Source organism: Capricornis sumatraensis, chromosome 5 (assembly GCF_032405125.1).
Source record: "Capricornis sumatraensis isolate serow.1 chromosome 5, serow.2, whole genome shotgun sequence".
Classification (NCBI taxonomy): domain Eukaryota; kingdom Metazoa; phylum Chordata; class Mammalia; order Artiodactyla; family Bovidae; genus Capricornis; species Capricornis sumatraensis.
The window spans coordinates 37,480,119-37,506,259 of NC_091073.1; the positions used below are offsets into that span (position 1 = coordinate 37,480,119).

The following is a 26,141-nucleotide window of genomic DNA, read 5'->3' on the forward strand; positions in this document are numbered from 1 at the left end:
TTTGGCTTGGTAAGGTTATATTAAGGCAGTGAATGTGGTAATGTTACAAAGCCAAGGCACCCTGAAGAAGTAAAGACATTGAGAAACGCTTATGTAGTATTACATTAGCTACCTACTCCTCCTCTACTGAATCTTCAGCCAGTCCTTCAGTTACATCAGTGAGCTTGTATTTAATGAGCCATCTATATTTGAATTCTAGCTGTGGTGTTTGTTTTTACGTTAGAACTAATTTTCATGTTTGAACACAAAATTCCATGTCATAAAAGGATAGAAAGAAATTTACTTGTTCTTGGTGGGTCTGAAAGAGTTCTGTTCATTTTTCAATAAATCTAATTTTGGGGGGATATTGAAGATAATCACTCCACCCATGGCCACAAGATCCTTTTCCTTTTTCTTTGTCCCAGGATTCAGGACTGTTTCACTTAGAAACTGTTTCCCCTGTTGAGAGCTGCACAATCTTAGGCTCTCTTTCTTTAGGTAGTCTTCATTTCAGAACTTGGAAATTGTGTTACCTTCTTTTGGCTTTTAGTCACTTTCCCATCATGGTAATTGTTTTCAGTGTCTTTATTGTCATATCTTCAGCTGACTTTTCTGATAGTTTTCCCTGCTCCCCCTCCATCTCCTTCGGTTCTCTCTCCCCTTACCTTTGTCCCTCCTTCTTCTGTTTCCCTGTCTCCTCCCTTTCTTCTCTCTCCTTTTTTTTTTATCCCCCTCTCTCTTTTTTTTTTCTGTTTTTTTTTTTTTTTAAGAGCCCTTTTAAAAATTTCACTGGTAGTGCATGCATACTCAGTCGTGCCCAACTCTTTGCAACCCCATGGACTGTAGCCTTCCAAGCTCCTCTGTCCATGGGGTTTAACCAGGCAAGACTACTGAAGTGGGTTGTCATTTCCTCTTCCAGGGGTTCTTCCCAACCCAGGGATTGAACCCACGTATCCTACGTCTCCTGCATTGGCAGGCAGGTTCTTTACCACTGCACCTCCTGGGAAGCCCTTCACTGGTAGAGCAATATACTTCTTTTTGTGCTTCGGAGGCCACCTTTCACTAGGTAATTAGTGGCCTGGCATTTCTACAAGGAATGTCTTAGCACAGACCTAATTTCTGCCTGGTTTCCTCTGTGATTTTTCTCATTTCAGAGATAGAACTCAAAATAAATTTTTACCTTTTGTTGTTTAAAAAAGATTGCTGGAGGCTTTTATGTTTACTTGCCTGTTAGTTTCATTGATTGTTAGAGATAAAAAGGGAGCCAGTTATTTACAAAATGAATCAGTAGCACTCTTCATCATCTCCTGCACCACACTGAGTATGAGTCAAGGTGTTGACTGGGTCTTTCATGAATTGGAACCTAGTTCCCCTTATATCCTATGTAAGGTATAAATAACTACAATATATCTTATTATGCTAGGATATAATTTTATCTTTCTTTGACACATTTAATGTATGCAAAAATATTTATTTGTATTTCTGATTTATAATTGAAAACTTAATTTTTTTCTTTTTTTAAATATAAATTTAAAATATAAAATATAAAATTGGAGGTTAATTACTTTTACAATATTGTATTGGTTTTGCCATACATCAACATGAATCCGCCACGGGTATACACGTGTTCCCCATCCTGAATCCCCTTCCCACCTCCCTCCCCATACCATCCCTCTGGGTCATCCCAGTGCACCAGTCCCAAGCATCCTGTATCATGCATCAAACCTGGACTGGCTATAGCAATACTTGGTATACTTATCTATAACATAAGATGCTCCTGCTTTTATAACTGCAAAAATAATGCTACATCTTGACAAAAGCCTAGTAACTGTGCTTTTTATTGCAATATCATGTTGTCACTTTACATAGTGGATGGTAAAATATTTTAGCAGAAAGACATGTACATACCACTGCCTACCCATAGAGCTGCCCACTGGGGAACCAGTGAGAACATCCAAGTGGAAGATTTATTTCTGGGTTACCTCTGCATGTAGTAATAGTGGCTGTCTTCTACAAAATATTGTAATAGCAACAAGAGTAACTGCAGTCTCAGAAAAGAATGCAGCGAAACTGCCTGTTTAGAATGGATCCAGATTTTGTCCCTCTTGACTTGGTTTCTCCATTAGGTTAAGAAAGGATACCCTTTCCTTCCTGGCATCATCAGTCTTTAATCTCGCCAGACCTCTGATGTTGGCACTGCTTTTCTGTGACCCTATTGCCAAACTGATATCCCTGAACAAAAGTACGCACTTGGGGCAGTGCTGAGATCCCCGTACCTAGAGTTTAAAGTCAGGATTTGAACGTATTTCTGTTGCTTCCTTGCTGTTTAACACTAAGCATGACTCCTTGCTTTTTGTTTCTGCACATGTAATACTGGGGTGGGGGTAATGCTTATTTAAATGGAATTGTAAGAGTCATCTGAGGCAGTAAATTGCCTGGCACCTAATCCCTTTCTGATAAGTCTGTATTTATTTATAGTCTATATAATCTTTTTCTGTTTGGACTCTGATATAGCCTTATATCTTTCATGTTTGGACAGTACCATTCACCGGATATCCTGCTATTTCTTAGAGAACTCTTAAAGCCCTATCTAAATTTAAAATGACCAACAAATTCCCAGTTGTTTGAAATTAATAATATCAACTTTTTCATGTAGAAATGGATTTTCAGAACAGAGTAGTACTGTATATAAATCATGTTTGAGACACATCATAGCTTTTCATCAAGATACAGTTTGGGCTCTCCTCAAATTTATAATACAGGCCAAAGCTATAGAACTGAGCCAATCACCAATTTCCTCTTCATTTTATCAGTGTCTTAAATAAGTCCAACAAACATTTGTGAGAAACTGCAAATTGCAAAGGAGGTAGCCAGAGCCTCCTTAACAAGGAATATTAGCTCTCTTAATAATTTGGAGAAAGAAACTGACCCTGTAATGAGTCATTGAAATTTCATGCTAAGGATATGGAAGGTCTGTAGTTAATTTCTCCAGAGGCTCTGTAAATGTATTTGCCCACTTGGGTTTTAGAAGAAAGAGAGTGTGTTGTTTGATGTAATGAATTTTGTGGTAAAATGACCCGTTGGGTAACTTGGCTGTGATCACCTTGTCATGGAAGGACCCCTTTCACAAGAGATCTTAAATTTATTTCCATTTACTACACTGTTTATAAAGCTTTAAACATATCATTTCAAATTTATTTCTAGATTATTTAGACTGTCAAGGTTAGTTATGTGGGATTTTATTATATCTCTTCTTTTATTTCAAACATAGGCATATCATTTTAAAAAAATTTAAGGCATTACAGGCATTTAAGGCATTACTGTAAAAGCTCAACAGTAAATAAATATATAAGGCACACTCCCTAACACGCACACCGAGCAACTGATTCTTTTTTCTTTCCACTAAGTTCTGTTTTAATATATATCTTTATATGCAAAGTCTAGGTCACATGAGCTTGTTAAATATCTGGTATATCATCTTGTTAGATTACCTGTTACATAACTTTGTTAGATTATTCCCATCCCAGATCAGATCCATCGTCACCATATATATATTTTCTACTTATACTTTTTTTTAGTTTTCTAAATTTATCATTGTCTTCCAATTTAGCTGCCATTCACAAAATTATTAAGAATTATGAGGTTTTTATGTCCTTTATGATCTACTACTTAGGCCTGTTTTTCTTAATGATATCCAGTGCATTAGATATAGTCACTTCATGTGTATTCCAGGTTCTCCTTCTCATGTGTGTCTAAAGCACTGAGGTTGTAGAAATCTTTTATAAATTACATTTTGTATTGACCTGACTCACATATTGTCCTCTTTTAAGCTCCCTTGCATCCTTCCATTTTTAGTAAATTAAAAGTTTATAGATGTTCTGCTGTAACAAATGCTTACTTTGTTCCTTAAACATACTTCTGTGGAAATCAAACCAAGAATAAAAAGAATGGATTCCATGCACAGTGATGTGCCTCTGTGTATAGATTGTGTGCATATATTTGTTTCTATTTTCTACATGTGGATAGTTTATTCTTCTGTTTATCACACTCTCTGTTGTCCAGTGACTACCAGATAATGTAACTTATTATTGACCTCAAGATGTCTAATGGGCAAATAGGTAATGTAGATTAGCCACAACATTGTGTCTGCATTGATATGAAGTATAAGATTGTAGAAAAATTTACTTATAATTGAATTGACTTATCACTCAGTTTCCTTTGATTTGCCTTTATTTTGGTACCCAGTTCTATATATAGGAGTTTGAATTTGAGTGGTTTTTAAATGTTGCTATAGTAAGAAATTGAATGCTGTGAATTTTGTTATGTCTTAAGTGCTCACAACAGTTCCTACAATTTTAAATTATATTTAACAATGTAATGGCATAGAGTAAACTGTGAACTTTTATATAGTCAACGCATGACTCTTACTATATGGGTTCCTATTTTGATTAAGCTCTTGCCATTTAAAAAATTCAACTCTGAGAAATAGGAACAGACTGTTACCTGGTTTGGTGTATCTGGTGATGGTGGTGATTTAGTCGCTAAGTCATGTCCGACTCTTGCGACCCCATGGACTGTACCCTGCCAGGGTACCTCTGTCCATAGGATTCTCCAGGCAAGAATACTAGATAGGGTTACTATTTCCATCTCCAGAGGATCTTCTCAACCCAGCGATTGAACCTGGGTCTTCTGCCTTGCAGGCAGATTCTTTACCAACTTCGCTACAAAAGAAAGAAAGAAAGTGAAGTCTCTCAGTTGTGTCCGACTCCGTGATCCCATGGACTGTAGCCTACCAGGGTCCTCTGTCCATGGAATTTTCCAGGCAAGAATACTGGAATGGGTTGCCATTTCCTTCTTTAGGGATCTTCCCAACCCAGGGATCGAACCTGGGTTGCGAGCAGACAGTTTACCATCTGAGGCCACTAGGGAAGCCTGACTTAGCTGTGGGATACCCTTAAATCTTACAGTGTGGTTTTAGTGAGTATAGGATTCCAATATAAGACTTTTAAAGACACAACTCCAATAGATAGTTTACTCCATGACAACAAAATGTTTGTCAGATGGAGTTGCCAGTTACATTGCAAATATGATAAAAAAAAAAAAAGTGGTAACCAAAGCCATTCTTTGTCATTACTGAAAGCAGCCAAACTAGATTCCTGTCAGATGCTGGGAAATAGGTTCATGCAAGGAAGATATTGTATAGTACTAATAAGATATTCATGATGTCTTATTCATATTCATAGCTTATTCATAATATCTTATGAATAAGGTGCTTAGTTTTGGCTTGGAATTTTTATTTTTGCTTCAAAATATCATTGTCTACCACATTCTATTTTTATTTCCATTGGCATTTGGTGAAGTACATAAAGCCTGTAAGCTCAAGGATTATCCCCTTAAGGGTAGAGAGGTCCTGAAGTCACTTTGGATGTAGAAGTGCGATTCTCTGAAAGGTACTTCAGCAGGTCACACAGGAAGCACACCCCTCATAGGATGTCTTCCTGCACTTTCCTCCCTCAGTGGGTGACCCAGTCTTGGAGAGCCTGTAAATGTGTGCCACCAAGTTCTCAGTCCTTAGTCACAGAGACTTTTTAATTCTGGGTATTTTGTTGTTTGTAAATATTTCCATTCATACATTTTTAGTTGAATAATATCAATATGAACAAGTTTTCTATAGTGAAATAGCAGCATCAGAAACATCCTAAGCCCTTCAATTTATTTATTTATTTTTTATTTATTTATATATTTAATTTTTTTTAACCCTTCATTTTAAAAGGCAAGTCTTCTACCAGTTAGACACAGAAAAATAACTTGGAAAAGAAACTTATTTATACCTTCCTTTATTAAATTCTTCAATTCCTGCTTCCTGCTATAGCTAAAGAAATAAAATTTTACTGGAAATCAAGGGAAATTGTCAGTGCTTTGATTAAATACAGTATAGTTTCCATGATCTGTCTTAGCAAACTGAGCTGCTGTTTAAGAAGGGCTTCTAATAGGAAGCCGAGTCTTTTCTCTTTACACTAGAGAGGAGATAGTGTAGTAATTATTGGGAGAGAGTTAGAGCCAGGCTACCAAGTGCAACGGAGAAGGCAATGGCACCCCACTCCAGTACTCTTGCCTGGAAAATCCCATGGACAGAGGAACCTGGTAGGCTGCAGTCCATGGGGTCACTAAGAGTCGGACACGACTGAACGACTTCACTTTCACCTTTCACTTTCATGCATTGGAGAAGGAAATGGCAACCCAGTCCAGTGTTCTTGCCTGGAGAATCCCAGGGATGGGGGAGCCTGGTGGGCCGCCATCTATGGGGTTGCACAGAGTCAGACACGACTGAAGTGACTTAGCAACCAGGTGCAAATCTCATCTCCTGTGTCCCAGTCCTCTTCTGTAAAGTGGGGATGATAATAATTCCAACCTCTTCGGGTAGCCATGAGCATTAAGGAACTTAATATATATGAACATGTAGAACAGTGCCTAGCATTTGATAAGTACTATATAAATATATATAAATATAAATATTGGGTATCATTTTTTAATTATTTATTTTACTTCACAATATCGTATTGGTTTTGCCATACATTGACTTGAATCCGCCATGAGTGTACATGTGTTCCCCATCCTGAACCCCACTCCCATGTCCCTCCCCATCCCATCCCTCTGGGTCATCCCAGTGCACCAGCCCCAAGCACCCTGTCTCATGCATCAAACCTGGACTGGCGATTAGTTTCACATATGATATTTTACATGTTTCAGTGCCATTTTCCCATAGCATCCCGCCCTTGCCCTCTCCCACAGAGTCCAAAAGGCTGTTCAATACATCTGCGTCTCTTTTGTTGTCTTGCATACAGATTTATCGTTACCTTCTTTCTAAATTCCATATATATGTGTTAGTATACTGTATTGGTGTTTTTCTTTCTGGGTATTATTTTTTGTTACATGTTATGTATGTGTGTTATCTGTTATAATTATCTCTGAAGTTTCCTACAGAGACTATCTTGCTATTTAAAATTATGAGTAAGAACTTTTATACTCTCAACATTTGAAGTCATCACTGTTGTAAAGTGAGAAAGTGCTCACATTGTAAGCTAGGAAGCTATTCTGTCACCTCACCTTCACCTCATTTCTTAAAGGAAAAAACAAATAGGTGCCAGTTATATCCCCTGTATACTTAATACACACACACCAGCTAAATCTGTGAGCCTCCTCTTGTGTGTATGAATAGAGAAGTGAAGTCGCTCAGTTGTGTCTGACTCTTTGCGACCCCGTGGACTGTAGCCCACCAGGCTCCTCTGTCCATGGGATTCTCCAGGCAAGAATACTGGAGTGGGTTGCCAATTCAAGAGCTATGTAATAGGTCACTTGGATTATATATATTTTCTACAATATTATTATAACACTTCTAGGAAATTAGATAGGGTTTGACTACCTTTGGAAATAAGTGTTGAACCTGAAAAATGTGTTCCTCTTCCTGGATCATTTATATTTAGAAATAATACTGAGCTTTGTCACATACCTGAAATGTCAGTAATACCATAGCCACATATATCTCTTTGAGTTGGTTTTATGTTGACAAAACAAATATGAGGAAGATTTGAACATTTACATTCATTAACTTTTCATTCATAACTGAATTTTCATTTGTTATAATTTATTTCTAGTGAATTTGTTTAATAGAAAATGGGCTCATTCCTATTGATGTTTGGCAGAAACCAACACAATACTGTAAAGCAATTATCCTTCAATTAAAAATAAATAAATTAAAAAGAAAATGGGCTCACAGTTGTCAATAGATGATGGAATGAGGTTAATTATCTTGAAGGTGTATTAACACAAACAGGTATTTTACAACCCACCATTTTAAAAATTTCTCAGTGACAGGAATTGATAACAGTAATTTGTTATTTTTATGTAAAAATCATCTGTAATAGTCCCAAGGTATTGTGCTTAGGAGACACAATCCTCATAACAAAAGTTATGTCAGTTTCAGTTTCATTTGTGTATTGAGAGACTTGAGATTTTCTGCACAATTGATAATGACCAGTCAATATCAATGCACAATTGATAATGACAATTGATAATGACCAGAAGTGCCTATTTCTTTACTAACTTGATCATCAAAAGGAACTGAATTTGTTTGACAGGTTGTTTCTCTTTTCCTGTTTTAGTGGATTTAACAACCTCCAAAGAGGGCGGAGGGAAAGATACAACTGTTTCTATTGCCATCATGATACAGATGAAGTTTAGGGGGCAGATGGGGAGAAATGAGCCTGAGATTCAGTAAATTGGAGAAAACCATTAAAGAATATCTCTAGAAGTTTTTTTTTTTTTTAATTGTGGGAATAAGTTAAAGTAGTCTTTCACCTTTGTCTTACAGAAAAAGTTATCAGAGCCTTGACCAGTTATCAGCTGAGGTTAGCCTTTCTCAGACTTCACTGGATCCAGGTCAGTCACAAGAAGGAGATGGAAAACAAGACACATTAAATTTAATCAGTGAAGGTAAGAAAAAAAATTTATTCAAAAATTATGTTTTCCTGCACTGTACGTATTTTAATTGCTAAAGAATAATAGTGACATTTCTGTGAAGCATGCTAGGAATTAAGCTGCCATTATGATTAAAAAGGGTCAACTCTTGTTTTTATCTCATGTGTTTGTAGCTAAACTTCTCAAAAGGTATTCTGTAGCTGTTAACCTTTATTTCTTCACTTCCTGTGTTCTTTTTTACCCATTCCAATTTGGCTTTTCCCCCCAGTTTGGCTTTCTTTTTTTTCCAAATTGGCTTTTGAGTCTCTGCTACTTACCAAAATGCATTTTATGAAGGTAATCAACTGCTGCCATATTGTTGACATCAGTCCTCTGTTTTTACCCTGTTAAACTTCTCAGCAGTTTTTGATCCAGCTGATGATTACTCATTCTTGAGTTCCTTTTGGTACTTCATTTTCTGAATATGCTGAAAAACGTGGGGAATAAACATAGAAGAGTCTTCTTTCCTGTTACTGCTTTCAGCTGTGTTCTAACCACCCCTCTTTCCATTGAGTTGCATCTTCCTGAACAACATGTTGATCCAGTTTCATAACTTTTGAGGCCACTTTCAATCGTATGATCACATTTCAGTTTCTGAGACACAGTCTGCTTGCTTTTAAACTTCAGTAGAATAGCTGTTTAGAAATTCTTACCTTTCCCACACCCACCCCCCAGGTATAGGCTAGGTGTGTGACTCTAACTCTTTGGATTAGGTAGCTGGTGCTGGAATAATCTGACGCTCACATATTTTTCCTCTGCTTGTCTCAGTTCCACGCTTGGTGATGGGTGAGGTCTAGGGAAAGACAGACCCTGCCTTACTTCAAAGGAACTGTTTTCTTCTGTGCCTCCTCTCTTCTCTTGTCTTTGTTGCAGTAAATGACACCCCCACAGGCGTTATCCTAGACACTGCTGTTTGCCCTCTAACTGCAAGTCAGCTTGTCAGCAAGTTCTGTCTGCTTCCCATGCAGTGCATGCTGCAGGTATTGATTCATCCTCTCCATTACTACTGCTTACCTGAATCAGGCCTCTTGGATGGACTGCTTTCCTCTCTCATTCCTGCCTCCTCTCAATCCATTCTCCATTTAGTGACCAGTAATCATTAAAAAACATAAATCAGAATCTATTTGCCACCCACCTTGAAATTCTGTAACTGCTCTCAGTACTACTCAGAGTCAAAGCCAAACTGCTTTTCGTGGCTTCCTTGTGATCTGGTCCTTACCAGCTTCTGCCTCATATCGGTCCATTCTTTGGTTTGTTCTCCACACCATAGCAAACTGACCTCCAGACTGTCCCTCCAGGCTGGTTTCTGCCTCAGCTATCTTTACACTTCCTTTGCCCACTGCCCTGAAGCTCCTTTCTTAAAATCTTCCCATGGCAACTTCTTCATCAGGTCTCTGGACAAATATCAGCTCTTTAAAGTAGTTTTCATTGGCTGCTGTACCTTAACTCACCACCTGTCTCCAGCTCCACCCCATCCTGGTCACTTTACAGTACGTATTGCTATACATTATGATTCTTATCTGTAACTCCCCACTAAGATGTAAGCTTAGAAGGGTAGTTTCCTGGTGGCTCAGACAGTAAAGAATCCGCCTGCAATGTGGGAGCCCTGGGTTCGATCCCTGGGTTGGGAAGATCCCTTGGAGAAGGGTATGGTAACCCACTCCAGTATTCTTGCCTGAAGAATTCCATGGACAGAGGAGCTTGGCGGGCTACAGTCCATGGGGTCAAAAAAGTCGGACATGACTGGGTGACAAATGCTTTCACCACCCATGAGGGTGGGGTATCTTATCCATATTTTCACGAGGATATTGTTAGAGTCTGATGAATTATAGATAGTCATTAAATATTAATTGATAGAATAAGTATATATAATAAATAAGTGTCATAGACTGTGAAGAACAAATTACTGGTAGTATAAAGTAAAAATTCAGTTAACCAGAAGTCTCAGGCAATGGGAAAATTATGATAAAATGAATTTCCTGCTGCTTTTAAGATAGTTGTTGACATGTTATTGAAGGGCCTTAGTCTGTTTTACTAGTTTAATAAACAGTGTATATTAAATACAAATGGATCTTTCTTTGATGATATTGACAATAAAGGTAGCATATTAGAGTGTCTTAGTGGCACTAATGTCGATGGAAAAGAGTAAACTGTCACTTTTTAGAGTATGTATATGTTTAAAAAACCTAGTGAATACTATGGATTTCTTTATGATGATTTTTCATATAAAAATACATTTGTTCAAACTTTTAATCTAGTTTCTAATTTTAGGCATTTTAATATCAATAAGATATTAATAATGAATATTTTTATACTGTTAAAACAAATGTGAGACTTCCCTAGTGGTCCAGTGATTAAGACTCTGCTCCTCCACTGCTGGGAGTGTGGAGCTCGATCCCTGGTCAGGGAACTAAGATCCTGCATGCTGTGTGGTGTGGCCAAAATAATAATAAAGTAAAATTTGTTAAGAAAAAAAAAAAGAAAATGAGTGGAGGAGGAGGGAGTGGGTGGCACATACAGAATTTTTAGGGCCATGAAATGGCTCCAATGATACTAAAATGGTAGAAACATGTCATTATACATTGTGCAGCCCATAGGATGGTCAGTGTTAGGAGTGAACCCTAATAGAAACTGTGACCTCTGGGTGGTGATTGTGTGTTTGTGTAGGTTCCTCCATTGTAATAAGTGTGCACTCTAGTGGGGGAGACTAATAGTGGGAGCCTGTGCATGTGTAGGGGTAGGAGGTATATGAACAATCCCTGTACCTTCACGCTCAGTTTCTTTATGAACCTAATTACCCTAAAGAATACTGTATTGGTTTTAATAATTCAGGTACTGCTTTGAAAAGATAAACAAAACTGATAAACCTTCAGCTAGACTCATCAAGGAAAAAAAGATGAGACCCAAATCCATAAAATCAGAAATGGAAAAGGAGAAGTTACAGCTGACACCACAGAAATGCAAAGGATCATAATAGATTACAAAAGCTAGTAAAATGGATGAGCAAGAAAAAAAGTGGACAGATTCCTCAATATACAATCTCCCAAGGCAGAACCAGGAAGAAATAGAAAATACGAACTGATGCATTACCAGTAATAAAATTGAATCAATAATTTAAAAACATCCAGCAAACCAAAGTCCAGGACCACATGGCTTCACAGGTGAATTCTACCCACATTTAGAGAAGAGTCACCACCTCTCCTTCTGAAACTATTCCAAAAAACTGCAGAGGAAGGGACACTTCTGAACTTATTCTATGAGATCAGCATCATCCAGATACCACAACCAGACAAAGGTATCACACAGAAAAGAAAATGACAGGCCAGTATCCCTGATGGATGTACATATATTACAGGTAGTACTCTGATCAAAATGCAAAAGAATCATAGAATTTGATAATTTTTTTCTTTAAAGGGGCCTTTCACCTGGGGGTAAATAAACCATCTATTGAACAACTCTTGGGTGAAAGAGAAATATAAGTTGAAATTATGAATTTCTAAAAAATGCCAATGAAGACTCAGCATAGCAGACTGTGAGATTTACTTGTCTATGACCAACCTAGACAACATATTAAAAAGCAGAGACATTACTTTTCCAACAAGATCCGTCTAGTCAGGCTATGGTTTTTCCAGTGGTCATGTATGGATGTGAAAGTTGGATTATAAAGAAAGCTGAGTGCCGAAGAATTGATGCTTTTGAACTGTGGTAGTGGAGAAGACTCTTGAGAGTCCCTTGGACTGCAAGGAGATCCAACCAGTCCATCCTAAAGGAGATCAGTCCTGAGTGTTCATTGGAAGGACTGATGTTGAAGCTGAAACTCCAGTACTTTGGCCACCTGATGCAAAGAGCTAACTCATTTGAAAAGACCCTGATGCTGGGAAAGATTGAGGGCAGAAGGAGAAGGGGACAACAGAGGATGAGATGGTTGGATGGCATCACTGACTCAATGGACACGAGTGTGCGTAATCGCTGGCAGTTGGTGATGGACAGGGTGGCCTGGTATGCTGCGGTTCATGGGGTTGCAAAGAGTCGAACATGACTGAGCAACTGAACTGAAAAAGGAAAGAAAATAAATGAGTTTTCCCAGCCCCTAAAACTAGAAAAAGAAGCAAAAAGTAAATAAAAAAGCACAAAGAATAAAATAATAAAGATAAAATCACAAGTTAATGAGACAGAGAATAGAAAAGATATTTACTTAATAAATCAAGAAACCTTATTTTTTAATTAAAAGAGACCCAGATAATTCAATCATAAAGGAAAGAAAGCAAATAAAAATTAAGGGAATAAGTACAACCTGATAAATACAGTATGAAAAATTAAAAAGTGATAGGTCAGTTCCACTTACAGATAATGATATAAAAGTTTTAAATAATGTACTAGTGAACAGTATCTATCACCACATAAAGAACGATACACCATGAACAGGAACAGAAGATTGATTCAGTATTAGGAAATCTATTAATATGACGTACTATATTAATAAATCTGAGGAAAGACTTATCATCCACAGATGCCAGGAAACCCTGGGCAGAATTCAACACTTGTGTGATAAACATTCAAGACAGAAGACCTAAGTAATACTTACCTTACATGAATATGTATATATATGTGTATATCTGTCCTAAAACTAGCATCTTAATGGGGAAATGCTGAGATACCCATTGTTTCTACCACTATTTAACATTATACTGGAGGTTTAGCCAGTGCATTTAAAGAAGAAACTTCTAGGGACATGAGAATTGGATTTTAGAGTTTATAGCATGAACCTGGGAAGCACAGATAAATAACACTAATTTAGACAATTAAAAAAAAAGTCTTGGAGCTTCTCTGTGGTTAAGAATCTACCTTCAGGGGACACGGGTTCGATCCCTAGTCCAGGAAGATCCCACACACCACAGAGTAACTAAGCCCGTGTGCCACATACTGAGCCCACATGCTGCAGGCTCCTGAAGCCTGCATTCCTTGAGCCTGGGCTCTGTAACAAAGAGTAGCCCCCTGCTCGCTGCAACTAGAGAAAACCTGTGTGCAGCAACAAAGGCCCAGCACAGCCAGAAACAAACAAAATTCAAAAATGAAATAAACTGCAAAGTTTAAAAAATAAAAGTCTTCTAAAGTAACAGGATATAAAATTATACAGAAATCAGTAGCCTTTGCATGTGGTACAAATAACCAGTGACTTTGTTAGTATGGAAAAAGAAAAACTATTTAAACAGCAGAGAAGATAAAATATTTAGGCATTGTATATTTCTTGTTAAATTTTTTCCTATCTCAGGAGAGCTATAACCATTTTTAATAAATACAAAAGCAGACTCAGTAAATGGAAAGAAATACTTTCGAGTTTTCTCCAGGTTAGTGTAAAGTTGACACAATCCTGCATATGCTTTTATTTTCTAATCCAGTAAATTTACCCTGGAGACACACTTAAGTAGCACAAAACTATGTATGCCCAAGGTTATTCTGTCCACTTAATATTTGTTTACATTCTGTACTTTTCCCTGAATGCTTATCACTTTGAAGAATTTCTGTAGCTACCCCCTTTTTAAAATTTAACTTTTTATTTTGAAGTAATGGTATAGATTCACATGCAGCTTAATCAGTAATACAGAGATCTCCATATACTCTTCACTCAGTTTGCCTCCTGGGCAACATCTTACAAAACTGTACAATATCACATCTATGAAATTGACAGCATAATCCACTGATTTCACTCAGACTTACAGGTACTCAGTCATGTGTGTTTTTAGTTTATGACATTTTACGTGTGTCGGTCCCTGTATACATACCACCATTCAGACATGGACAGTTCCTTCACCACAGGGATCCCTTATGCTGCCCTTTATAACCATACCCACCTCCCTTCCAGCCACGCCTTACCTCTGCCCCTTCCCTAACCCACAGCAAGCACTAATCTGTTCTGTGTTACTGTAATATGTCATGAAATTATGAAGAATGTTGTATAATAACATCATGAAGAGTATTAAGATAGTACATGGACTCTTCAGGTTGTATTTTTTCACTCAGCATAATTCCCCTGAGATCTGTCCCAGTTGTTACATGTCTATTTTTTTTATTGCTTTCTTTATTTTTATTTTTGCTTTTTTTATTGCTAAGAATATTCCATGGTATGGATGTGCTGTATCATTTTTGTTTTGTTTTGAAACCAGTCATTGAGGGATGTTTAGGTTGGTTTACACTCGAGGACTGTAAAGCTGCTACCATTGACTGAATGTTTGTGTTCCCCTAGATTCATCTGTCGAAACCAAATGTCTGGTATGAGAATATTAGAACGTGGGTGTTGGGAGATGATTAGATATGAGGATGGAGGCTTCATGAATGGGATTAGTGCCCTTAAAGAGAGGCCCCCAGAGAGCTCCTTTCCCCCTTTAGTCTTGTTAGGACAGAGTGAGAAGACTACTGTATAGAAACCAGGAGACGGACCATAACCAGACACCGAATTTGCAGTGACCTTGAGCTTGGATTTCCCAGTTTCCAGAACTGTGAAAAACAGATTTCTGTGGTTTATAAGCCACCCAGTTTATGGTATTTCTGGTATAGCAGCTGACATGGACTAAGCTGCTATGAACCTTCACTTATAGGTGTTTGTGTGAACCTAAGTCTTACTCTCTCTGGGATGAATAGCTAGGAGTGCAGCTGCTAGGTTGTATGGTGGTTGCATGTTTAGGTTTTTAAGAATCTGCCCAACTATTTTTCAGAGTGACTGTTCTGTTTTGTATTCCCACCAGCAATGTATGAGCAATCCAATTTGTCCACATCCTTACCATCTTTCAGTGTTGTCACAGTTTTTTATTTTAGCCATTGTTATAGCTATGCAGCTTCCCTGGTGGCTCAGAGGTTAAAGCGTCTGCCTGGAATGCAGGAGACCAAGGTTCGATCCCTGGGTCGGGAAGATCCCCTGGAGAAGGAAATGGCAACCCACTCCAGTACTCTTGCCTGGAGAATCCCATGGACAGAGAAGGCTGGTAGGCTACAGTCCATGGGGTCACAAGGAGTCGGACATGACTGAGTGACTTCACTTTCACTATCTCACCATGGGTTTAATCTGCATTTCCCTGATGGGCTTCCCAGGTGGCTCAGTGGTAAAAAATCTGCCTCCCAGTGAAGAAAGACTCAGGAGATATGGGTTCGATTCCTGGGTCAAGAAGATCCCCTAGAGGAGGAAATGGCAACCCACTACAGTATTCTTGCCTGGGAAATTATGTGGACAGAGGAGCCTCTTGGGCTAAAGTCCATGGGGTCACAAAGAGTCGGATACAACTGAGCCACTCAGCATGCATGATGGCAAGTGACGTTCATTTTTGTGAACTTATTTGCCAGCAGTATCCTCCAGTGAAATATCTCTTCCTGTCTTAGTCTGTTTTCAACTTGAATTCCTTTGTTTTTTAAACTGTTGAATTTTAAGAGTTCAATAGGTAATTCTAAAATTGATACATGTTAGAAAACACTCAAACTTGATGGGTAGCTATGCATTTTTCATGCTCTCTCAACATAGATTACTCTTTCGAAAAATACTGACTCTTCAGGAAAAAAATGTATTGGAAGTTCACCGTTTCTTTTCCTGGCTGTTTCTTACATTGCATCACAGTAAAAATGAAAAAAATTTAATTTAAAGACTTTCGTGACATCATCCCAATTTTATAATGTTCTTTGTACCTACTTTTCTTGTTGAATGTAAGCTGGATGGTAAGTTCATTAAAATTTCTTTTTGTGCTTTGCTGCATTGATTAAATTTTTATAATGAATATGTCATTTTTTCAAACATAATAGATATTTTTCCCTTCTGAAAACAAATACTGGAAATTAAATACATCAAATGTATTGTTTGAAGTGGTTAATTTAGTGATAGAACTGTAAATGACCATTACTTTTACATATTTTTCACATTTTTAGTTAAAAGTATTAACATCTCTATGTGACAAGTCTTAAGAAATAGAGATTTGTTACTTATTACTTGGAGAAAAGAAATATGTGCTTGTATTCTAAAATTTTATTCAAACAGAAGAATCTTTTATGCCTTTGTATAGGTCCCTACATTCCTCAAGGATTTATTTTAATGAATGATATAGTAAAGAGGTATAAAACAAAAGGAAATTCTACATTCCTACTGATTATTTAAATTTTAAAAAAATTTTATAAGTTAAAATGTACCACAGTTGTTGATAGGAAGATTGAAAAGTTGTCTTTTTTTAGGAAGCATGTATTAAGCCTTTCATATGTGACTGCTATTATGCTAACAGCTACATATTTCATCAAGTCTAACCAAAAAAAATAAAAACCCCCGAAAAAAAGAGAATGCCAACAATTAAACTAGAACACATTTGTCCATATCTCTCAGCACTTTTATTTTAGAAGTTCTTTTAGACTTAAAAAAAAAAACCTGTTTCATTATAATTCTTATAAAATCTATCATTTTATAAAATAAAATTTTTAAACTCACCATATTAAAGCGTACAGTTCAATGGTGTTTAGCATATTCAGCATGTGTAACCATCACCACTGTCTAATTTCAGAACATGGCCATCACCTAGTAAAGAAGCCCTGTTGTACCTACTAGGGTTCAGTCCCAATTCCTCCTTCCCCCTCCTCCTGGTGACTGCTAATCTATCTTCTCTTTGAATTTTTCTGTTCTGAACATTTCATAAAATGAAATCATACAAAGTGTAGCTTCTTTTGGGCCTGTTTTTTTTTGACTTAGCATGTTTTCACAGTTCTTCCACGCCACAGCATCCATCAGTTGCTTCATTTCCTTTTATGCTCAAATAACCTTCCGTTGTGCGGCTGCACCGCAGTGTGTGCATTCGCTGTTGGAACGTTTGGGTTGTTTCCACTTTGGGGCTTTGATGAATGCTGCTGCCATGAACATTCATGTACAAGGTTTTGAGTGAACTTATATTTTTCTCTTGGGTATATATCCAAGAACAGAATTGGCTGGATCATATGTTTAACCATTTGAGGAACTGCCAAACTTGTGGTTTTTTTTTTTTTTTTGAACAGACAGTTGCATTTTGCAGTCCCACCAGCAGGGAGGATTTCATTTTCTCCTCACCCACACCAACACTATTTATTGTCTGGCTTCCTTGGTGGCTCAGAGGTTAAAGCGTCTGCCTCCAATGCGGGAGACCCGGTTTCGATCCCTGGGTTGGGAAGATCCCCTGGAGAAGGAAATGGCAACCCACTCCAGTATTCTTGCCTGGAGAATCCCATGGACAGAGAAGGCTGGTAGGTTACAGTCCATGGGGTCGCAAAGAGTCGGACACGACTGAGTGACTTCACCTTTTAAAATAGCCATCTAGTAGGTATGAAGTGGAATTTCATGGTTTTGACATGGACTGTGCTGATGCATAATAATGTTGAACATCTTTTCATGTGCTTATTGGCCATTTGTATATCACCTTCAGAGAAATGTCTAGTCAGATCCTTTGACCATTTGAAAATTGCATCGTCTTTTTATTGTTGAGTTGTGATAGTTCTTTATGTTTATTTTGGATTGTAGACCTGTAGCAGATAATACAAATTGCAGGTATTTTCTCCCTTTCTGAAGTGTGTGTTTTCACTTTCTTGCTAATATTCTTTAACTTACAAAGTTGTCGATTTTGACAAAATACAGTTTATCTAGTTTTTCTTTGGGTTGCTTGTGTTTTTGTTGGTGTCACATCTAAGAAAATGCTGCCTAATCCAAGGTATATGTATTAAGTATAGCTATATGTATTAAGTATAGCTATATGTATTAAGTATAGGTATACTGGAGTAACAGGCAAATTTGGCCTTGGATACGGAATGAAGCAGGGCAAAGGCTAATAGAGTTTTCCCGAGAGAACACACTGGTCATAGCAAACACCCTCTTCCAACAGCACAAGAGAAGACTCTACACATGGACATCACCAGATGGTCAACACCAAAATCAGATTGATTATATTCTTTGCAGCCAAAGATGGAGAAGCTCTATACAGTCAGCAAAAACAAGACCGGGAGCTGACTGTGGCTCAGATCATGAACTCCTTCTTGCCAAATTCAGACTGAAATTGAAGAAAGTAGGGAAAACCGCTAGACCATTCAGGTATGACCTAAATCAAATCCCTTATGATTATATGGTGGAAGTGAGAAATAGATTTAAGGGACTAGATCTGATAGATAGAGTGCCTGATGAACTATGGACGGAGGTTCGTGACATTGTACAGGAAACAGGGATCAAGACCATCCCCATGGAAAAGAAATGCAAAAAAGCAAAATGGCTGTCTGGGGAGGCCTTACAAATAGCTGTGAAAAGAAGAGAAGTGAAAAGCAAAGGAGAAAAAGAAAGATATAAGCATCTGAATGCAGAGTTCCAAAGAATAGCAAGGAGAGATAAGAAAGCCTTCTTCAGCGATCAATGCAAAGGAAGAGAGGAAAACAACAGAATGGGAAAGACTAGAGATCTCTTCAAGAAAATTAGAGATACCAAGGGAACATTTCATGCAAAGATGGGCTCAATAAAGGACAGAAATGGTATGGACCTAACAGAAGCAGAAGATATTAAGAAGAGGTGGCAAGAATACATAGAACTGTACAAAAAAGATCTTCATGACCAAGATAATCATGATGGTGTGATCACTCACCTAGAGCCAGACATCCTGGAATGTGAAGTCACGTGGGCCTTAGAAAGCATCCCTATGAACAAAGCTAGTGGAAGTGATGGAATTCCAGTGGAGCTATTTCAAATCCTGAAAGATGATGCTGTGAAAGTGCTGCACTCAATATGCCAGCAAATGTGGAAACTCAGCAGTGGCCACAAGACTGGAAAAGGTCAGTTTTCATTCCAGTCCCAAAGAAAGGCAATGCCAAAGAATGCTCAAACTACCGCACAATTGCACTCATCTCACACGCTAGTAAAGTAATGCTCAAAATTCTCCAAGCCAGGCTTCAGCAATATGTGAACCGTGAACTTCCAGATGTTCAAGCTGGTTTTAGAGAAGGCAGAGGAACCAGAGATCAAATTGCCAACATCCGCTGGATCATGGAAAAAGCAAGAGAGTTCCAGAAAAACATCTATTTCTGCTTTATTGACTATGCCAAAACCTTTGACTGTGTGGATCATGATAAACTGTGGAATATTCTTCAAGAGGTGGGAATACCAGACCACCTGACCTGCCTCTTGAGAAACCTATATGCACGTCAGGAAGCAACAGTTAGAACTGGATATGGGACAACTGACTGGTTCCAAATAGAAAAAGGAGTACGTCAAGGCTGTATATTGTCACCCTGCTTATTTAACTTCTATGCAGAGTACATCATGAGAAACGCTGGGCTGGAAGAAGCACAAGGTGGAATCAAGATTGCTGGGAGAAATATCAGTAACCTCAGATATGCAGATGATATCACCCTTATGGCAGAAAGTGAAGAGGAACTCAAAAGCCTCTTGATGAAAGTCAAAGAGGAGAGTGAAAAAGTTGGCTTAAAGCTCAACATTCAGAAAATGAAGATCATGGCATCTGATCCCATCACTTCATGGCAAATAGATGGGGAAACAGTGGAAACAGTGTCAGACTTTATTTTTGGGGGCTCCAAAATCGCTGCAGATGGTGATTGCAGCCATGAAGTTAAAAGACACTTACTCCTTGGAAAGAAAGTTATGACCAACCTAAATAGCTTATTCAAAAGCAGAGACATTACTTTTCCAACAAATGTCCATCTCATCAAGGCTATGGTTTTTCCAGTAGTCCTGTATGGATGTGAGAGTTGGACTGTGAAGAAAGCTGAGTGCCAAAGAATTGATGCTTTTGAACTGTGGTGTTGGAGAAGACTCTTGAGAGTCCCTTGAACTGTAAGGAGATCCAACCAGTCCATTCTAAAGGAGATCAATCCTGGGTGTTCCTTGGAAGGACAGGTGCCAAAGCTGAAACTCCAGTACTTTGGCCACCTCATGCGAAGAGTTGACTTATTGGTAAAGACCCTGATGCTGGAAGGGATTGGGGGCAGGAGGAGAAGGGGACGACAAAGGATGAGATGGCTGGATGGCATCATCGACTCGATGAACATGAGTTTGCATGAACTCCGGGAGTTGGTGATGGACAGGGAGGCCTGGCGTGCTGCAGTTCATGGGGTTGCAGAGTCGGACACGACTGAGAGACTGAACTGAACTGAACTGAACTATGTATCCAAGGTATATGTATTTTTGTATATGGTGTGAACTAAGGTTCTAGTTTTATTCTTTTTGTATGTAGTCAGTTGTTCCTGGACCATTTTTTGAAAAGACTCTTCTTTCCCTCACTGAATGGTCCTAGAACTCTTGTTGAAATCCATTACCCATACATGTGTGTGTTCATTTCTGGAGTCTCAGTTCTGTTCTGATGGTCTGTGTGTCTATTATGGTGCCACATCATCCTTAGTCCATATCACACTGCCTTAAATTACTGTAGCTTTGCAGTAAGCTTGAAATCAGGACATGTGAGTCCTACAACTTTGTTCTTTTTCAAGATTGTTTCAGTTTGGGATCCTTTGCATTTCCTATTACTTTATTTCAAATATAGTTTGTATTCACTTATTTATTGTTGACCCTACTGGGTCTTGATTGCTGCGTGCAGGCTTTGTCTAGTTTGGGTGAGTGGGGGTACTGTCAAGTTGCAGGGCTCGGGCTTCTCGTTGCAGTGGCTTCTCTTGTTGTGGACCTCTAGGGCACTCAGGCTGCAGTAGTTGTGTTTCCCAAGCTCCAGAGCTCAGGCTCAGTAGTTGTGGCACATATGCTCATTCGTTTTGTGAGATCTTCCTGAAGCAGGGGTCGAACCCATGTCTCCAGAGTTGGCAGGCAGATTCTTTACCACTGGACCACCAGGGAAGCCCCCATATGAATTTTAGAATCAACTTGTCATTTCTAAAAAAAGGCAATTAGAATTTTGATGGGGATTACATTGAGTTTTTAGATTTGGGAAACATTGCCATCTTAACAATATTATCCTCCAGTCCATCAAAATAAGGGATGTTTTTCCATTTATTTTAACCTCAGCTTTCTTACAGCACTATTTTGTAGTTGTCAGTGTACACACCTTCATACTTTTGCTTTATTCCTAAGTATTTTACTCTTTTAGATGCTACTGTAACTGGAAATGTTTCTTAATTTTCTGATTGTTTATTGCTTTTTTTTTTTTTTTTGATCCAGTCAAGGATGACACAGAGCATTTAGTTTTCAATCTCTTTGGTGTCCTTTCATCTAGCAGAGCACCGTGCCCCTCCCCCCAACTTTTTCTCTCATTTGAAATTTATGTATTTCATGCACCCAGCCAACTGTTTTGTTAAATCCCTGACAATTTAGATTTCTCTAGTCATTCATTCTTAGTATATTCTGGTTACATATATTTGGGAAGAATCAGTCAGTTCAGTTCAGTAGCTCAGTCGTCTCTGACTCTTTGCGACCCAATGGACTGCAGCATGCCAGGCCTCCCCGTCCATCACCAGCTCCGAGTTTACTTGTGTCCTTTGAGTCAGTGATGCCATCCAACGGTTTCATCCTCTGTCGTCTCCTTCTCCTTCTGCCCTCAATCTTTCCCAGCATCAGGGTCTTTTCAAATGAGTCAGCTCTTTGCATCAGGTGGCCAAAGTATTGGAGTTTCAGCTTCAACATCAGTCCTTCCAATGAACACCCAGGACTGATTTCCTTTAGGATGGACTGATTGGATCTCTTTGCTGTCCAAGGGACTCTCAAGAGTCTTCTCCAACACCACAGTTCAAAAGCATCAATTCTTCGGTGCTCAGCTTTCTTTATAGTCCAACTCTCACATCTATACATGACCACTGGAAAAACCATAGCTTTGACTAGACAGACCTTTGTTTGCAAAGTGATGTCTCTGCTTTTTAATATGCTGTCTAAGTTGGTCATAACTTTTCTTCCAAGGAGTAAGCATCTTTTAATTTCATTGGGAAGAATACAGTATAAATAATGCATCTTTTTTAGTATATTCATTAGGAGGTCGGAGAAGGCAATGGCACCCCACTCCAGTACTCTTGCCTGGAAAATCCCATGGGCAGAGGAGCCTGGTAGGCTGCAGTCCATGGGGTCGCTAGGAGTCGGACATGACTGAGCGACTTCACTTTCACTTTTCACTTTCATGCATTGGAGAAGGAAATGGCAACCCACTCCAGTGTTCTTGCCTGGAGAATCCCAGGGATGGGGGAGCCTGGTGGGCTGCCGTCTCTGAGGTCACACAGAGTCGGACACGACTGAAGCGACTTAGCAGCAGCAGCATTAGGAGGTCACTGACCTTTTTGCACACTGAGAGACCCTTTAAAAGACGCTTCCTTTCGACATCCTGGTAGTCTGTCACAGCTTCCTTGCTTTGTAGAAAACAAGATGTTCTGAGTTTCTTTGGTACATTTCATGCCCATACTCAGGATTAGCTGTTTCTCCAAGAAGTCCTGTTTCCTTACACTAGAAAATGATACTGGAGAACATAATCTGGGCCATAGAGGTCCCTGTTATGACTGGACTGGTCACTGTTTCTAGCCTCTTCACTAGTGAGTTAAGAAGTTTCTAAAAGAAAAATATACCTTAAATTTATTTTACTTTGTAATTCATACATAAAAGGTTTCCATTACTTGATTTTGTATTTTTATATCTTCATGTTATATTTTTAGTCTTTGCAATTACTGTGTTATAATCTGTATGTTGTAAAAATATGTGTAATCTAAGTATATACTCTCAAAGAATTGAAAATAGGGCTCAAACAGATACTTGGATGCCAGTGTTCACAGCAGAATTATTTTCAGTAGTTGATAGGTGGAAACAACCCAGATGTCCATACAGATGCGTGGAGTAGCAAAATGTCATATGTACACACCATGGAATGTTATTGAGCCATGGAAAAGGAATACATACCACATGCATGGGCCTTGAAAAATAATATTACGTTAAGTGAAATAAGCCAGACACAAAAGGGCAAATGCTGTATGATTCCACTTTTAAGAATGAATCTAGGACAGGCAAATTCACAGGAAGTAGATTAGAGGTTTCCAGAGACTGAGGGGAATGGGAGAAAGGAAAGTTTACTGTTTAAAGAGGTAGGGAGTTTTTGTTTGGCATGATGAACATTTTTTGAAATAGTGGTTGGTGATGGTTGCACATAGTGTGAATGTAATTAATACCACTGAATTGGACCTTTGTGTGTGTGTAATTAGCAGTAAATATCTTTGCAATATTATAGGTCAGTGATGAACTAGGAATTTGGGAGAAACCATTCAAGCATTTGAGTTCTTAGAGCATTTAGCAAGAACTCTAAATGGCCTGAAATAGGTCTCTAAGCTTAGACCTTAAAAGGAACATATGTATCTTTTGATGATAACAAATGTTATCATCAAAATAAAGTGAAGTCGCTCAGTCATGTCCGACTCTTTGTGACCCCATGGACTGTAGCCTACCACGCTCCTCCATCCATGGGATTTTCCAGGCAAGAGTACTGGAGCGGGGTGCCATTTCCTTCTCCAGAGGATCTTCCCAACCCAGGGATTGAACCTAGGTCTCCTGCATTGTAGGCAGATGCTTTACCATCTGAGCCACCAGGGAATTCCTTCATCAAAATATGATAACATTTAAAACCCGAATGTAACAATTATTCTTCCATATGTTTTCCTAACAGTATTGTATCTTCCTATATTTTATTAGCAAAACCATGTAGTGAACATAGTCATCTTTTGGTGTCTGTTCTCATTTTACAAAGGAAGGAGCAGGCTCAGAGAAGATGCCTTTCCCCCGGTCACACGGCTGTAAAGAACACAGGCATTCATTCTTTCATGTCCCAGCACAGTTGTTACATTATATAATTACGTAATGTTGGTCTCCTGTGTGCTAGCACTGGGAATATGACGACGACTACAACAAACTCCATGTCCTTTCTCAGGCTGTGATTTTTTAATAAAGGAGAGTGCCCCACAATGATCATATAGCATGACAGTGAAGGCACTGCAGAGGGGCTGTTTGAAACAGTGTATGATATTCAGAAACCTCTGACATCTGGGTCAGTTTACATTTCTGTAACCACGTGAGTAAAGCCTAAGCTTTCCATCTTCTCTGGAAAACTGATTTTCACCTTACTAGCCTTTCACAGCCTTAGGCCAGCCCCTTAGAGCAAGCATGTGCACAGTGGGGGTTGAAACTTGTTCTGCTTGGGAAAGAACGTGTTTTCCCCAGGCATGGACACAGACCTCTGCCACTCCTCCTTCAGGGACCGACTGACTTCTAGCAGGTAACCGTATTCCTGGTGCAGAGTAGATGCCGAATAAGTTTATTCAGTCAGTGGACAGAGGTTCTCAGGGTCAGGCCTCCAACTGAACTGCAGCAGTTCTGCTGCTTCTGCATCGCTTCACCTTTACCCACATGCGCATTTCCTGGTGTTTCTGTCGCCTGGGCACTTGTGTTGCTGCTGTAGTTTTTTGTTATTCTTTACTAATTGGATATGACCATATTCTCCCCCAAAAAGGTAAATTCCATATTTGTTCCAGAATATCTCAAGCTTCCATATCTAGAACCTTAAAAGAAACACAAATAATCCCACTGTAATGTTTCTATAAGGGGTAGCATTGAAACGATTGGAAGATCGAAAGTCAACATACAGATGTTTGATTTTACAGTATGTTTGCACTGTTTTATACAGTATGTATGGTTTAATGGTTTTAGGATCTTACTAGTATCAAGCTTCAAGAGCAATTAAATATTTGTTATCTTATCCTAATTTTCAGGTAAAGAAGATACTCCCTCGTTACTTGGCCTCTGTGGGTCTCTAACATCAGTGGCAAGTTACAAATCTCTAACAAGCCTAAAATCGAATGACTACCTTGCAAGTCCTACAACAGAGATGACAAGTCCAGGTCTGACTCCATCCTGAAAAATTGTATGTAAAAGCCAGAAGTTTTTATGTTGCAAATATTCCACATATGTAAGTTTGACTGCTGGGGAAATCTTTGGAATTTTATATTGTTCTGGGACATGTCTGGAATTCTGTTGCTTATATTAGAGAATTCAGTCCACTCCATGTAAACTTCTGGGTGAAAAAAAAAATGCTGCCATTTTTCATTTAAAAATGATTATATTTGTCACTGAAGTTTAAAAATAGGCTTAAAAAACTTTCAGATATCCTCTAATAATCCATTGCAAATTGTACATATTTATTATTCAGCTGATTTTCATATATTTAAATGTATCATAGTTGCCAGAGACTGAGTTCAAGGTTTTATTCTAGATATTTAAGTATTTTCTTTTGCTCTCTTATTCAATGATTACATTTTCTAAAAATGACTTATTTCATACTTCATGAACTCCTTCCCAGGTTCTGATGTCTAAATGCCTTGTCTTTGAAGTGAGGAGAAAGGTTCTCAGCTGCAGTTTCATAGCAATTTATTCAGTTTGTCTGTAACAGTTACCATTTAGCATCAACCTAACATTCCATTCAGCATTTTATAAATTTTGTAGGATGTGCATTTAGGCAGTTACTAAATTTGTTGGGGCACAAGGAAAGTATTTTACAGTATTTTAGGCCATTTAGGTAAAATGAATAACACTTTGTTTTCCAAAATTTCCTTTAAAGTTTACCAATTTTAAAATTGATCACATTTATGTCCCATAAATTGGAAAAACTGAAAAATGTAGAACAGATGTTGAAAACAGT

At 38.4% G+C, this 26,141-nt stretch overlaps 1 protein-coding gene and 2 non-coding genes across 9 annotated transcripts in view; 2 read left to right on the top strand and 1 right to left on the bottom strand.

Moving 5' to 3' along the window:
* RUNDC3B (RUN domain containing 3B) overlaps positions 1–25,361 on the top strand; it is a 170,731-nt gene extending 145,370 nt beyond the window's left edge. For 5 of the 7 annotated variants that reach the window (XM_068972884.1, XM_068972889.1, XM_068972886.1 and 2 more), the window contains 2 exons: positions 8,351–8,472; positions 25,216–25,361. In XM_068972884.1, coding sequence (XP_068828985.1) covers positions 8,351–8,472; positions 25,216–25,361 — 268 coding nt within the window. The remainder of the gene's footprint in view (positions 1–8,350; positions 8,473–25,215) is intronic. The other 2 variants (XM_068972885.1, XM_068972888.1) reach the window with 1 other exon arrangement.
* TRNAS-GGA (transfer RNA serine (anticodon GGA)) lies at positions 15,332–15,403 on the top strand. The gene has a single exon. It is a non-coding gene; the product is annotated as a tRNA-Ser (tRNA).
* On the bottom strand, positions 23,972–24,043 carry TRNAC-ACA (transfer RNA cysteine (anticodon ACA)). The gene has a single exon. It is a non-coding gene; the product is annotated as a tRNA-Cys (tRNA).
* Positions 25,362–26,141: the final 780 nt, after the last annotated feature.